This window comes from Corticium candelabrum, chromosome 14 (genome assembly GCF_963422355.1).
Source record: "Corticium candelabrum chromosome 14, ooCorCand1.1, whole genome shotgun sequence".
NCBI classification, from domain to species: Eukaryota; Metazoa; Porifera; class Homoscleromorpha; order Homosclerophorida; family Plakinidae; genus Corticium; species Corticium candelabrum.
This window is the reverse complement of record NC_085098.1, coordinates 1,323,729-1,340,576: the sequence shown is the minus strand read 5'-3', so window position 1 is coordinate 1,340,576 and position 16,848 is coordinate 1,323,729. Positions and strand designations below refer to the sequence as shown.

General features: G+C 44.8%; 1 protein-coding gene across 1 annotated transcript; it reads right to left on the bottom strand.

The window, feature by feature from the left end:
• Positions 1 to 309: 309 nt before the first annotated feature.
• LOC134189920 (uncharacterized) lies at positions 310 to 16,118 on the bottom strand. The gene is made up of 5 exons (XM_062658317.1): positions 16,041 to 16,118; positions 1,136 to 1,147; positions 910 to 1,074; positions 726 to 842; positions 310 to 631 (listed from the first exon to the last, which is right to left on the bottom strand). The coding sequence occupies exons 1-5, from the start codon at positions 16,116 to 16,118 to the stop codon at positions 470 to 472; spliced, it is 534 nt and encodes a 177-aa protein (XP_062514301.1). The 3' UTR covers positions 310 to 469.
• Positions 16,119 to 16,848: the final 730 nt, after the last annotated feature.

The window sequence follows — 16,848 nt, the reverse complement described above, 5'->3', positions numbered from 1 at the left end:
GATTACTACCCCAGGGCTCAAGTAAGCCCCTAGCCACCCACTACTTTGGCGAGGCTCTATGATTTTCACACCTCTTAGTCCTTTAATTAGTGCTAATTGGCACTTTCCACAGTGACTGTTTGCTACATTTGCGCCAGAGGTTTTGATGACTCAGATAGGGTATAGAAAACTAGGTTTCTATATTTTCGGCAGTGGCGGTGGTCAGAAGCTCTATTAGTTTAGCAACATGCTGTTTAATTAAGTCAATAAATCAATCACTTTTGCCAATTAACAACTTTAGGTGTCAATACTCTGGCCAACCATTGAGGTGGGGTGGAGTAATAATCAAGTGGGTACGACTTTATTTCCAAAATTATTAGTTGTTTGCTTTACAATTATGCTGTATGTAGGAAAATTGTTCAAATATGAGTACACGTCTCACAACAACAAACTACTGCATTACTACCACCGCTATTAATTAAGCACGTGCTTACGTTAGTTCATTTTGAGCTTGCAACACCATTCCATAAAATCGGTCCACTTCATCAGCTACTTCACAATCAGTGTCATCTCTAGTCAGCAGTACTTTGTCATTAAGCATCTTCTGAACTTGTTCATGCATCTCATTTATCCTCTGTTCCTTTCTTTGACGCTATAGAAATACAGTTTGTAAATATAAATTAAAAGAGATCACTTAATTGCTAAACAAACTTAAGATTGATTAACATGTAATGACTTGTTTGTACCTGGAATATAAGGTTTTCAAATGCTAGTGTCATTTCTTCCAAAGAGTTGCGCAAATGATCATTTGTTTGTTGTAAAGCTGAAAGTTCAAAGTTCCCTCTTTTTTCAGCATCTTCAACCTAAGCAGTAAAGCCAGAGTATTCAAATATCTATTTCAAAATTTAAAAATCAACTTCTGTTTTAGACCTTTGAACCATAAAATGCTTGAGCTTCAAGTAATAGTTTGTCTCCTCTTGATGTAATAAGTTCCTTCATCTTGTGAACTACTTCATGGAGCTTTTCTTCACTCACTCCAGCATGAGCTCCAGCTTCCAAGAGGTTTAGTTGATTCTCAGTTTGGCGAGTGTTTGTCTGCAATTCATAAAACTATCACAATTCTGATTAGCTGATGAGAGTATATTTCTACCTAAACTTTTATTGTAACCTATTGATTCAACACAATTAGTTGTCCATTACATAGAAAAAACCATAACAATCTAGAAGTGAAAATGCGTTTGCTAATAGAAAACCCAGCTAATAATAATCCTGTATACCAATTGTAGGGTAAGTCTACTAGTGACACAGACAGGGCTGCCACTCCTATGCATAGTTATGTATCCTATGTAAAAGCAGCACTTCTCAGTCTTACAAAATACTTAGGATGCTCTATGCAAATTCGCTAGTGCAAATTCCCAAAAAACTGGGAAATAATAACTCTGACTAACAACTCTAACTAACAGCATTCTGTTGAGTTGATTTATGGGTGGATAGCACCTTACGTGTTGTATGTATACATGTTCTCCAGTATCACTTCTGGAATGTTATCAGAAATGTGTCAGATATCACTTTATGATGATGACTTGATAAACTATGTTATTCCATATATTTAGATGGCACATGATGTTACATCATCATCATCATCATCATCATCATCATTGTGCAGCTTTTATTAAGTTAACTGTGATCATGTGGGTGCAGTGCTCGAAATAGCGGTCGGACATTGGACATTTCCGAACACTTTTGTTGTTTGTCCGATCACGAAGAAGAACGTTCGGACAAGATGTCAAACTTTAGAAACGCAACTGTAGACATGCCGTAAAGGAGCTCTAATGTCTTGCTCTCAAGGTTTGATTTATCATTTTCCACTACAGCTAGCTACACAATGAGCATCTATTCATTTTGCCGCATGTTTCTGATGTCTATTACCAAGTGATTGCCGCTCTTCATTTGATAATTGAATTATAATTACTACGTCACAGGTGCAGCCAACTGTAATCGACGTGTTTCATCTCTACATCAAAAGATTCGTTGTAAGATTAGTATTTCTCGTATATGGTTTAGTCAGAAGAGATACACATGAGTTACTAGTAGCTACGTAGTATACCCCAACCGGTCTTGTAAAACGGATTCCCGAGTCACGTGCTCTAGTAATGATATGTACGGCGTTCTCCAACTATGTCCTAACTTGTCTGCTGTGAACTTCAATCTTCTGTCGCTTTTTAATTATATAGTATGTACACTATCCTAGAGATTTACAGAGGCTACTCTCTGTTCGCGCTGACTTTGCTCCCGAAAGTCAGTAATGATGCAGCTGTAATTGTTTACCACAAGCAGATGTTAAGTGATATTCCAAAACTGTCCATTAGAAGTCATATTACAATAGAATGAGGTTATGTAAACGTAAAGGCTATCAAGACGACACAGAACGGGAAGAAGAGTCAGGAATACCAACCAACAGCCCGCGAAACAATGAGGACTGTGAGTTGATGTCACAGCGGTGGACCGTTTAGTGACCTTGCTAATTGGCTACTTCCTCTAGTAGCTGTATAGTCATACCTTCCTAACTAACTCATGCGCTAGGAACCCTATTGAGGATTGGGAAGTTTGGGTGGGAACTGTTGACAAGCACTAGTTTTGTACGTTGTACATAAACTTGTACAATTTAGTGTCAGTAAAAGCCTAAGTAGTAACTGATTTACTCTCTGATACAACAATTAGTACAAGCTGCTTTAAGGCTAATTAATAGTTAATTAACAGTGAATATAAGTGCTTATGATCAGTACAGAACATGACTCAACTTCTGCTTTACTATTAATAAATTTAGCTTAATACATTTGTCTTACGTATCTCGTTACAGAAATTTTGTAATGTTGCTTAATCCATAGACTTAAATCACAAGTCATGAAAAACAACCTGTGGGAGACCAATTTAGTCTCAAACTCTGTTGACTTGTGGATACTTAGTACTGTTTATAGACCAGAAGTGGTCTACCTATGGCTGGACTGCTTTGAAATGTCTTGTCTAATGTCGTTGTAAAAATGAAGAAATTACTTCCAATGTTGTGTCTTTCAAGAATGGCCAAAAAATTGCCTCAGCTTTTGTGAAACCTTACTGAACTTTTGTGCTCATGTAGCTGTTGACTGTTTATGGATATCATAAGGCATGATGACACTGATCTTTTGCACTCATCATGTTAAATTTGACTGCCTTTTTTATTAATGCGCGTTATACCAAACAAATCAGGTTTTGATGCTCCTGAGTAAGTTAGTTAGGATGGAAAATATGTTTGAACTAATTCTAGCTGTGAAGTCCAATCAATTTAAAATTTTAGTCTCACGTAGCTAGCCTCTCCCACTTTTGATATCAAAAGGGGAGGGGCTGGCTACGTAAGAATATGTCCGCACAACGTTGAAACCTTAATTCGAGCACTGTAGGTGTGTTTTGTCAAATCAAGAGTGGGCGTGTTGTTGTACACATAGGCAGCCTACATATTTTTTCTAGAAAACATGTGGTTGCCATCCACAGATCTGCAAAAGATGTAGGAGTAACATGAAAAAGTAGAAATTAACATGTACACCTTCTACTTGTGTTCACATACACTTCTTACATAAGATGTCATAGTTGTAATGATTTAGTAATGTACTGGATAACTGTATAATTGTACCTAAACATAGTTGGAATCAAAGTCTTTGAAACAGTAATTTCATGTACAATAAAACTTGTATGTATCTATAATGTGAAGGTACAGATAACTACAATTTGGTAGAAAAATAACACAACCTAAATTACATCAGTTTAAACAGTGTTTGCTGTATTTGATGATTGAACCAAGCATAAGTTAATCCCTCTCATCAGTTGTGCAGCTCCTAGTGAATCAGATAGCAACAGTTCTTTTCTTTGCCATTGCATATGGGAGGCTTATGCCTTAACCCACTCTTGCTAACGTCACAATGTGATTACTCTAAACAGTCACTCAACCAGTTCTCAATCTGATCCTTCAATAAAAGAAAATTTAGGAGATCCTTCTCACCAACAGGTTTCCTGCAAACCGACTGTGAGATCTCACAAGCAAAAGAAATGACGATACAAGCAGAGATGTTAGAAAAAAGTTTACCACAGCAAATGAAACAATTGCCAAACTGGCAAAAACAATGCTTCTAGCTGTCTCACAACACTCCTGATTGAACAACATGGCTTGTCATAACATAAATTGGCATTCCATGACACACTCTCAGATACGGTTGGCACCCTCCTCACCTGAGTGATGAATGTTTCTGTGGTAAGAAATTCTCAGTCTTGTCTTATTTGAGAATACCGAAATTTGTCACAATGTATGCTATGATATCCAGATAGAACCAACGTAGCAACCCTTGACTGGTAAAACAGTGAAAAACTTTCAAATTGTTGTGCTACCACCGATGACAAAGCTCGTCTAGATATTGAAGCAAATGGATTCTAAAGAGGTAGATTCCAGACAATTCTTTTGATATGCGAGTTTTAACCCAACAGCCCTCATACAATCACTCTCTCTTTCATATTTTCTCTTTTTCTCTAACTCTTGGCGACTGTGGCAGGCATAAAGTGATGTTGATTTGTACGATAGAAACTGAACATGTCTTGTTTACTCCAGTCATATTTCTGTCATTGGAAGATTCAACAATCGACGGATATTTTCATGAAAGGTAGCTTCGTTAACTGCTGAAAAAGACGACTCTTCATATGCTACAACAATCAACTGGATCTGCTGACGCCTGAGATTTGCTCTCCTTAAGATCAGTCATTATGAGTGTCAGAGGTTCCAGGATTGAAAAAGGCAGAGCAAACAAGGGAAAACATTATGCTGGCAACAGCAGATGGTTGCTTGTAATTCGCAGGAAAATAATAATAATAATAATAATAATAATAATAATAATAATAATAACAATGGCTACCACTCCATGGTTTGGGGGTTCAAACCCCAGTGACGCTAGTAAATTATGAAACTTGTCTGTCTTTCTTTCTCATGTTTCTCTAGCTTTATCCATGAGACTATGACTCGTTTCAGTCGTTGGGGAGTTTCTGTGGTCTGGCGAACGGTCCGTTGACGATGACGTCCAGTGCTTTCCTGGTGGTCGTTGATATCCACTAGGCGTGCTGTATCGAGTACGCGGTCACCGTAATGCCTGCAATCTATATCGAATTGGCTAGTCATTGATCGCCATATGGACTGCACGGAAACATGTACCCTGCTGGGCTCACCTGCCGGGCTGGTGGGCGCCCAGATGGGGGTAAAGACCCCACTTGCCCATTATGGAGGGGCATAACGACACAATAATAATAATACTAAGTCACCGCCGTGGCTTAGTGGTTAGCGACAATGGCTACCACTCCATGGTTTGGGGGTTCAAACCCCAGTGACGACAGTAAATTGTGAAACTTGTCTGTCTTTCTTTCTCATGTTTCTCTAGCTTTATCCATGAGACTATGACTCGTTTCAGTCGTTGGGGAGTTTCTGTGGTCTGGTGAACGGTCCGTTGACGTTCAGTGCTTTCCTGATGGTCATTGATATCCACTAGGTGTGCTGTACCAATGTTCGTGGTCACCGTAATGACTGCAATCTATATCGAATTGGCTAGTCATTGATCGCCGTATGGACTACACAGAAACATGTACCCCGCTGGGATCACCTGCCGGGTTGGTGGGCGCCCAGATGTGGGTAAAGACCCCCTTTGCCCATTATGGAGGGGCGTAGCAACACATAATAATAAGGGGCATAGCGACACATAATAATGGCAACATTGGCAGAAAACATGCTGAGAAGTCGACGAAGTACAGCGACTTGCGAGTGGAGATAAGCCGCATGTGGCATTGTCAAACACCGGTGGTTTTGGGAGCTTTGGGCACAGTGCACACAGGTATTGCACGGTGGCTGGACATTATTCCAGGTCATCACAACCTGCAGCACTTACAGAAAACAGTGCTTCTGGGATCTACTCGGATCCTTCTTAAAGTCATGTCTTCTTTCTAGACAGCTGTGATGGTCTAAGTACTTCTGAAGCAGGGTTTGCTTCTGGTACTTGTAATAGACTTTACAAACCAGACTGATCTGGTTGAGCACGACACATATATAATAAGTCACCGCCGTGGCTTAGTGGTTAGCAACAATGGTTACCACTACATGGTTTGGGAGTTCAAACCCCAGTGACAATAGTAAATTATGAAACTTGTCTGTCTTTCTTTCTCATGTTTCTCTAGCTTTATCCATGAGACTATGAGTCGTTTCAGTCGTTGGGGAGTTTCTGTGGTCTGGCGAACGGTCCGTTGATGATGACGTTCAGTGCTTTCCTGGTGGTCATTGATATCCACTAGGTGTGCTGTACCGATGTTTGTGGTTACCGTAATGCCTGCAATCTACATCAAATTGGCTAGTCATTGATCGCCGTAAGGACTGCACGGAAACATGTACCCTGCTGGGCTCACCTGCCGGGTTGGTGGGCACCCAGATGGGGGTAAAGACCTCACTTGCCCATTATGGAGGGGCATAACGACATAATAAGTCACCGTCGTGGCTTAGTGGTTAGCGACAATGGCTACCACTCCATGGTTTGGGGGTACAAACCCCAGTGACGATAGTAAATTATGAAACTTGTCTGTCTTTCTTTCTCATGTTTCTCTAGCGTTATCCATGAGACTATGACTCGTTTCAGTCGTTTCAGTAGTTGGGGAGTTTCTGTGGTCTGGCGAATGGTCCGTTGATGATGACGTTCAGTGCTTTCCTGGTGGTCATTTATATCCACTAGGCATGCTGTATCGAGTTCGCGGTCACCGTAATGCCTGCAATCTATATCGAATTGGCTAGTCATTGATCGCCGTGTGGACTACACAGAAACATGTACCCCGCTGGGCTCATCTGCCGGGTTGGTGGGCACCCAGATGGGGGTAAAGACCCCACTTGCCCATTATGGAGGGACATAGTGACACAATAATAATAATAATAGTCACCGCCGTGGCTTAGTGGTTAGTGACAATGGCTACCACTCAATGGTTTGGGGGTTCAAACCCCAGTGACGACAGTAAATTATAAAACTTGTCTGTCTTTCTCATGTTTCTCTAGCTTTATCCATGAGACTATGACTCGTTTCAGTCGTTGGGGACTTTCTCTGGTCTGGTGAACAATCCGTTGACGATGACGTTCAGTGCTTTTCTGGTGGTCATTGATATCCACTAGGCGTGCTGTCCCAATGCTTGTGGTCACCGTAATGCCTGCAATGTATATCGAATTGGCTACTCATTGATCGCCGCGTGGACTACACAGAAACATGTACCCTGCTGGGCTCACCTGCCGGATTGGTGGGCGCCCAGATGGGGTAAAGACCCCACTTGCCCATTATGGAGGGCCATAACGACACAATAATAATAATAATAATAATAATAATAATAATAATAATAATAGCGCAAGATTCTACATCGTGATGTCAGTCCTACTTGCCGCATGTGCAGTGTAGGCCTGGAGACAGTCGACCACATTGTGGCAGGCTGTAGTGCTTTGGCACCGACGGACTACACTGATCAACACAATCAGGTGGCATCCATCATTCACTGGGACGTTTGTCGCCATTTTGGAGTTCCAGTGGAGAGCAGATTGTACCGGCATCATCCTGATAGGCTTGTGGAGACGGATGACATTACTATGATGTGGGATACCACCATCCCCACTGCCAGGAAGATCAAAGCCAATCGTCCAGACATCTGTCTCAGAAATAGGAAGACAAACACTTGTCTTCTTATTGATATCAGCTGTCCTGCTGATGGCAACATTGGCAAGAAACATGCTGAGAAGTTGGCGAAGTACAGCGACTTGCGAGTGGAGATAAGCCGCATGTGGCATTGTCGAACACTGGTGGTTCCGGTGGTCTTGGGAGCTTTGGGCACAGTGCACGCAGGTATTGCACAGTGGCTGGACATTATTCCAGGTCATCACAACCTGCAGCACTTACAGAAAACAGTGCTTCTGGGATCTACTCGGATCCTTCGTAAAGTCGTGTCTTCTTTCTAGACAGCCGTGATGGTCTAAGTACTTCTGAAGCAGGGTTTGCTTCCGGTACTTGTAATAGACTTTACAAACCAGACTGATCTGGTTGAGCACGACACATAAATATACCCGGATATTGATGGAAGATGGACGTCTAGCTGTATCGCTCGTCTCAGAGCTAGCTGAGGAGCGCGTTCCTTGTCGGGAAACCAGGACAGGGCTCGAAAAGTCGGCATCTGGAATCACTGGAGCTGTTCGGAAGACCAGGAATAGTTCTGGGCGTAGGGCGACTGGTCGAACTATCTCTCGTGTGGCGTCTGATTTGAATTTGGCTTCAAATCCCGCTGACGAGACTACTGTGATGCCCATCGTTCCTAGCAAATCTTGTGTTCGGCTAACAGGAACGGCAATGCAACAAGACGAAGGAAATGGACGCGACAAATGAATAGGGAAGTGATGTTTTGTTATTACTACGTGATGTTGTCATGCAAGTTCTCTGCTTTCAGAAAACCCATGCATCAGCTGTGGTGTGAACGAAATCCTTCTCTGACTGACGTCTCTGAGCAGCGTTTGGCAGACCAGAAGCGATATCTCTTGACTTCTGGAAGTCTGACTGAATCAGAGTTGGAGGAGATTAAACGCGAGGCCGCACAGGATGGAAAGCCCGTCTCAGGTTTGTTATCTGTTACGACTGATGTTTGTCTTGGTGTGCAGATGTCGGCGTTGGATGTGGTTTCTGCTCTATCAGCTGATGGCTCAGTTGTCACGCCTTTGCTTGGCAATGTGTCACCTTGCATGGCTTCAGTCAGGATGGCGCCTGCTGCACGTGGTGGGAAACCTGTCGTGTCAATGATGCAAGAAGATCATGAGTTTGCTAATCACTTGGAAGATGGCTCCCTTGTTCAGTCAGTCACTGTTCTCTCTAAGGACTGCTCATCTGCAAGAGATAGTGGTGATATCCTATCCGTAGATGACACTTTGGATTCAGTTCAGTGCAGTGCTGTTGGGGAATCACCATCCCCTTGTGACTCTGTGAGCTCTGATCTGATGACTACACATCCTAGTATAGCTTCTCGGCTAGAAAGGATGGAAACTTCTTCATCTCAACTCAGTCCAGACTGCTGCCAAACGGAGGATGGTCTTTCGCTTGATTGTGATGCTGCTGTGGACCCTGTACTTCGTCGAGAGTTTCTTGAGGAGTTGCAGAAAGTCAGGCAAATTCCTATCTGTGAGAGACAATGCCTTCCAAGGATCTTTGTGAACAGTGGAACCCTGAAGCTTATTGGTGATCTTAACACGATCATCAGTTCGTTGAAGGATGAACCAGATATGAGTGAAATCAGTTACCTGGTATACTCTGCTGCTTCGCTAGTGTCCAAAAGGCGGGGCTTAAAGACGACGAAGTCAACCAATTCTCAAACACCGACATGAAGACGAAGGCTGGATATGGAGATTCTCACACTTCGACGTGCGATCTCACTGTTGCTGGAGGTTAGAAAGGGTTCATCGGGCATTCGTATGTTACATGAACTCCGACGTCTTCGGCATCGGTTGGGCATTTCCTGTTCGGAGAGTTGTGAGGTCTCCATCAATCGATTGAAAATGGAACTTAAGTCCAAGGTCGAGCGGACCAGGAGGCTGGAGAAGAATCGTAAGAGACTTCGCCAGAATGGTTTGTTTCAACGAGATGCTGGACGGTTTTACAGAGAGCTGGATAAGCAGACTATCCGGGTCACTTCCCCGCCATCCGAGTCTGAGATCGAACAGTATTGGGGTGGTATCCTAGAAACTGAGGTACATCACAATGAGTCTGCCTTCTGGCTGAGACGTCAAACCGATGACGAGACGCACCGGAAAGATGAGCAGCAGTGGTTACCTATCTCAGACAATGAGGTCACATCGTGTCTCAAAAGGATGGGGAACTGGAAGTCTCCTGGTCCAGACAAGGTTTATGGTTTCTGGGTCAAGTGTATCACGTGTCTTCACACTGATCTGACTCGTAACTACAACCTGCTGGTTCAGAATCCAGACTCTGTACCCGACTGGTTGTCTCAAGGAATAACTACTCTGATTCCTAAGAATGACAAGACTGACCAGGCCAAAAATTACCGGCCTATCACGTGTCTGTCTGTCTTCTATAAGACCCTCACCTCAGTCATCAGGCAGAGGATTGCAGGGCATTTGGATCAGAGAAACCTCATGGCTCCGGAGCAGAAGGGTTGTCGACAGAGATCTTTTGGTGCAAAGGATCAGCTGTTGATCAACAAGCTGCTTACCGAAGACTGTAGGACCAGGCACAAGAGCTTGAGCATGGCTTGGGTGGACTACCAGAAAGCCTATGACAGCGTGCCACACAGTTGGTTGCTCCAATGCCTTCAGCTGCATAAGATCAGTCCAGTCTTGTGCGGGTTCCTGTCACGTGTGATGAAGAGTTGGAGGACATCGATGGTGCTTTCTTGCGGGAATAGTACGATCAAGACAAGGCTTATGCAGATCAGGAGGGGTATTTTCCAAGGTGACTCACTTTCTCCACTTCTCTTCTGTGTGGCTCTCAATCCTCTGAGCAAGGAGCTGAACAGAACCGGTTACGGCTACCGGATGACCACTGGGCATGGTGAGACTGCCAAACGTCAGCTTATCAGTCATCTACTTTACATGGATGATCTGAAGCTGTATGGCAGAAACTCTGATCAGTTGGACGGGTTGTTGCACACGGTTCGTACCTTCTCTGATGACATCCAGATGAAGTTTGGTCTGGACAAATGTGCTGTTGCACACTTTGTCAACGGCAGGCTATCTGGACACAACTCTGGAGTGACGGTAGGAAAAACGGACACCATCAACTGTCTGGAACCGGGTCAAGTCTACAAGTACTTGGGTGTAGATGAGAGTAACGGTATTCAGCACAGCATGATGCGGGAGAGACTCCGTCGTGAGTACTTCTGCAGAGTGAAGGTGGTTCTCCGGACTGAGTTGTATGGTCGGAACAAGATTCTAGCCATCAATGGGTTTGCACTACCGGTTCTCACTTACGGTTTTGGCGTCATTCATTGGGGGTGCACGGACCTGCAGCAGCTCGATCGACGGACAAGAAAGCTCCTCTCTATGTACGGTGTCCACCATCCTGCTGCAGACGTTGACCGACTGGACGCTCCTTGCAGTGATGGGGGTAGGGGGTTACAACAGATTGAGTCGACATATCAATCTTGTACTTGTATTGTGAGGCTGAACTGTTACCTTGCTGACAGTTCTGATCCTTTCATGCAGATGATACAGGAGTGTGACTCTGGAAAATCTTCACACTCGATCAAGCACATGGCTTGTCGGTTTACTGCACAGCTGCGAAGGAGTCTTGCTTCGGACAACAAGTCGCAGAGCTTACACAGGAATGCATCCATCTCGGTTGAAGGTGGCTTCGAGCAAGCACCTGAAACAGATGCAAGACATTACCGTACGTGTTGCAGTTCTCTTCGTGTGCGGTCCTGGAGTGGGAAGCCTATGCACAGGCAGTATCGTTGTCTCACTGAGCAACCGCCTGTGGACATGAAAGAGACCTACGGATGGCTAAAGGCAGCGAATCTTCCTGCTGCAACTGAGAGACTGGTTGTTGCTGCTCAAGACCAAGCTCTTCGGACTCAGTACTATGAGCGCAAGATTCTACATCGTGATGTTAGTCCTACTTGCCGCATGTGCAGTGTAGGCCTGGAAACAGTCGACCACATTGTGGCAGGCTGTAGTGCTTTGGCACCGACGGACTACACTGATCGACACAATCAGGTGGCATCCATCATTCACTGGGACGTTTGTCGCCATTTTGGGGCTCCAGTGAAGAGCAGATGGTACTGGCATCATCCTGATAGGCTTGTGGAGACGGATGACATTACTATGATGTGGGATACCACCATCCCCACTGCCAGGAGGATCAAAGCCAATCGTCCAGACATCTGTCTCAGAAATAGGAAGACAAACAATTGTCTTCTTATTGATATCAGCTGTCCTACTGATGGCAACATTGGCAAGAAACATGCTGAGAAGTTGGCGAAGTACAGCGACTTGAGGGTGGAGATAAGCCGCATGTGGCATTGTCGAACACTGGTGGTTCCGGTGGTCTTGGGAGCTTTGGGCACAGTGCACGCAGGTATTGCACAGTGGCTGGACATTATTCCAGGTCATCACAACCTGCAGCACTTACAGAAAACAGTGCTTCTGGGATCTACTCGGATCCTTCGTAAAGTCATGTCTTCTTTCTAGACAGCCGTGATGGTCTAAGTACTTCTGAAGCAGGGTTTGCTTCCGGTACTTGTAATAGACTTTACAAACCAGACTGATCTGGTTGAGCACGACACACATAATACGCCGTGGCTTAGTGGTTAGCGACAATGGCTACCACTCCATGGTTTGGGGGTTCAAACCCCAGTGACGACAGTAAATTGTGAAACTTGTCTGTCTTTCTTTCTCATGTTTCTCTAGCTTTATCCACGAGACTATGACTCGTTTCAGTCGTTGGGGAGTTTCTGTGGTCTGGTGAACGGTCCGTTGACGATGACGTCCAGTGCTTTCCTGGTGGTCGTTGATATCCACTAGGCGTGCTGTATCGAGTACGCGGTCACCGTAATGCCTGCAATCTATATCGAATTGGCTAGTCATTGATCGCCGTATGGACTACACGGAAACATGTACCCCGCTGGGCTCACCTGCCGGGTTGGTGGGCGCCCAGATGGGGGTAAAGACCCCACTTGCCCATTATGGAGAGGCATAACGACACGTAAAAGTCACCGCCGTGGCTTAGTGGTTAGCGACAATGGCTACCACTCCATGGTTTAGGGGTTGAAACCCCAGTGACGACAGTAAATTATGAAACTTGTCTGTCTTTCTTTCTCATGTTTCTTTAGCTTTATGAGACTATGACTTGTTTCAGTCGTTGGGGAGTTTCTGTGGTCTGGCAAACGGTCCGTTGACAATGACGTTCAGTGCTTTCCTGGTGGTCATTATATCCACTAGGCGTGCTGTATCAAGTTCGCGGTCACCGTAATGCCTGCAATCTATATCGAATTGGCCAGTCATTGATTGCCGTGTGGGCTACACAGAAACATGTATCCTGCTGGGCTCACCTACCGGGTTGGTGGACGCCCAGATGGGGGTAAACACCCCACTTGCCCATTATGGAGGGGCATAGCAGCACATAATAAGGTTCCGGTGGTCTTGGGAGCTTTGGGCACAGTGCACACAGGTATGGCACGGTGGCTGGACATTATTCCAGGTCATCACAACCTGCAGCACTTACAGAAAACAGTGCTTCTGGGATCTACTTGCATCCTTCGTAAAGTCATGTCTTCTTTCTAGACAGCTGTGATGATCTAAGTACTTCTGAAGCAGGATTTGCGTCCGGTACTTGTAATAGACTTTACAAACCAGACTAATCTGGTTGAACACGACACATAATAATAATAATAATAATAATAATAATAATAATAATAAATAAAATGAGACTATGACTCGTTTCAGTCTTTGGGAGTTTCTGTGGTCTGGTGAACGGTCCGTTGACAATGACGTTCAGTGCTTTCCTGGTGGTTGTTGATATCCACTAGTCAGCACGAGTTCGCGGTCACCGTAATGCCTGCAATCTATATCGAATTGGCTAGTCATTGATCGTCGTATGAACTACACGGAAACATGTACCCCGCTGAGCTCACCTGCCTGGTTGGTGGGCGCCCAGATGGGGGTAAAGACCCCACTTGCCCATTATGGAGGGGCATAGCGACACACATAATGAAGTGACGGTAGGAAAAACGGACACCATCAACTGTCTGGAACCGGGTCAAGTCTACAAGTACTTGGGTGCAAATGAGAGTAACGGTATTCAGCACAGCATGATGCGGGAGAGACTCCGTCGTGAGTACTTCCGCAGAGTGAAGGTGGTTCTCCGGACTGAGTTGTATGGTCGGAACAAGATTCTAGCCATCAATGGGTTTGCACTACCGGTTCTCACTTACGGTTTTGGCGTCATTCATTGGGGGTGCACGGACCTGCAGCAGCTTGATCGACGGACCAGAAAGCTCCTCTCTATGCACGGTGTCCACCATCCTGCTGCAGACGTTGGCCGATTGTACGCTCCTTGCAGTGATGGGGGTAGGGGGTTACAACAGATTGAGTCAACATATCAATCTTGTATTGTGAGGCTGAACTGTTACCTTGCTGACAGTTCTGATTCTTTCATGCAGATGATACAGGAGTGTGACTCTGGAAAATCTTCACACTCGATCAAGCGCATGGCTTGTTGGTTTACTGCACAGCTGCGAAGGAGTCTTGCTTCGGATGACAAGTCGCAGAACTTACACAGGAATGCATCCATCTCGGTTGAAGGTGGCTTCGAGCAAGCACCTGAAACAGATGCAAGACATTACCGTACGTGTTGCAGTTCTCTTCGTGTGCGGCCCTGGAGTGGGAAGCCTATGCACAGGCAGTATCGCTGTCTCACTGAGCAACCGCCTGTGGACATGAAAGAGACCTACGGATGGCTAAAGGCAGCGAATCTTCCTGCTGCAACTAAGGGACTGGTTGTTGCTGCTCAAGACCAAGCTCTTCGGACTCGGTACTATGAGCGCAAGATTCTACATCGTGATGTTAGTCCTACTTGCCACAAGTGCAGTGTAGGCCTGGAAACAGTCGACCACATTGTGGCAGGCTGTAGTGCTTTGGCACCGATAGACTACACTGATCGACACAATCAGGTGGCCTCCATCATTCACTGGGATGTTTGTCGCCATTTTGGAGTTCCAGTGGAGAGCAGATGGTACCGGCATCATCCTAATAGGCTTGTGGAGACGGATGACATTACCATGATGTGAGATACCACCATCCCCACTGCCAAGAAGATCAAAGCCAATCGTCCAGACATCTGTCTCAGAAATAAGAAGACAAACACTTGTCTTCTTATTGATATCAGCTGTCCTGCTCATGGCAACATTGGCAAGAAACATGTTGAGAAGTTGGCAAAGTACAGCGACTTGTGAGTGGAGATAAGCCGCATGTGGCATTGTCGAACACTGGTGATTCCGGTGGTCTTGGGAGCTTTGGGCACAGTGCATGCAGGTATTGCACGGTGGCTGGACATAATTCCAGGTCATCACAACCTGCAGCACTTAAAGAAAACAGTGCTTCTGGGATCTACTCGGATCCTTCATAAAGTCATGTCTTCTTTCTAGACATCCCTGACAATCTAAGTACTTCTGAAGTAGGGTTTGCTTCTGGTACTTGTAATATACTTTACAAACCAGACTGATCTGGTTGAGTATAACATTATAATAAGTTTCAGTCGTTGGGGAGTTTCTGTGGTCTGGTGAACGGTCTGTTGACGATGACGTTAAGTGCTTTCCTGGTGGTCATTGATATCCACTAGGCGTGCTGTATCGAGTTTGCAGTCACCGTAATGCCTGCAATCTATATCAAATTGGCTAGTCATTGATTGCCGTGTGGACTACACAGAAACATGTACCCTGCTGGGCTCACCTGCCGGGTTGGTGAGCACCCAGATGCGGATAAAGAACCCACTTGCCTATTATGGAGGGGAATAACAACACATAATAATAGTAATAGTAGATTTCATGATACTATAGCTTGCAAAGTCTATAGTACAGTACCCAATTTGGGTCAGTACAACATATATAGCACATACGCACACACACACACACACACACACACACACACACACACACACACACACACACACACACACACACACACACACACACACACACACACACAAGCTACGCTAACTACAACCAAAAAAGCCAATCATTCTACTTCTATTTGAGTTCAATAAAAAGCCCAGTCCTGGTATTAGACCAATTCTGACCTTGGCAGATCTCCATACAACTGGCAGCACAATGTGACAGTTCTAACAACTTAACTTTCACTATATAGAGTACGATGTAAGAAAAGAATCTGTTCCACTATAAGTTCTTCACTACCTTCTCTGAACCAACCGTCTAATCTCTCACGAATCGAATCACATGATTTCATCCCAAACCCGTCTCGTGTGCCAGACCTTCGGCGTATGCGAGGACGGGAAGAAGGTCTGGTCACTATCGCCAGGTTTTTGTGTATGATACTGAAATGTTGGCATGCCCAATCACCTTTCAGTTTTGAAGGAAAAGGCGTGGCATAACTGAGAGCATGCTTAATACATGTTGATGCGATGGACAGCCCAGCCCAGAGCGTTTGGGATGCTATACGCGTTTCTGCGAAGACCATGGGCTATGCATGTGTTCGCCCAATATAAGAAAAAGTAGTGTGACGTTTTGTAGAGGATCGAGACGTTTTCGTGTCATTTCCCACCGGTAGTGGCAAGTCTTTGTGCTATTCTGTAGTTATTGTGGTGAGACCGCTTATCGTTTTGATGATGAACCAAGTCAGGGCTCTTGTAAACGCAACGTACGCGCTATCTATGTAGAGGGAAAAACAGAAATTAGCGATGTGTGTGATAGAAAGTACCAGCTCATGTTTTGAGTCCAGAGACACTACTTAGAAGTTGGGCGGTGTGGGAGATGTTATTGAATGCGGTGTTTCAGAAAAGTGTGTTTGGCATTGCAGTTGATGAGACACACTGTGTGAAGAAATGGTTAGTTGCTGAAGTGTTGTGTTGTTGTGCTTGTTTTTTATGACATAGAATATATTTGCAGGGGAGAACTTTCGAAAGGAGTTCTTCAATCTCGACAAGGTCAAGAGCTTAATTCCTACAGAAGTAAATGTGATGACCCTGACAGCCACAGCCACTGTGCAGACACGGAAAACTTTTGGGAATACACTTGTCATAGTGGCTCCAGTACTTGTTGTTGAATTACCCAACAAGCGAA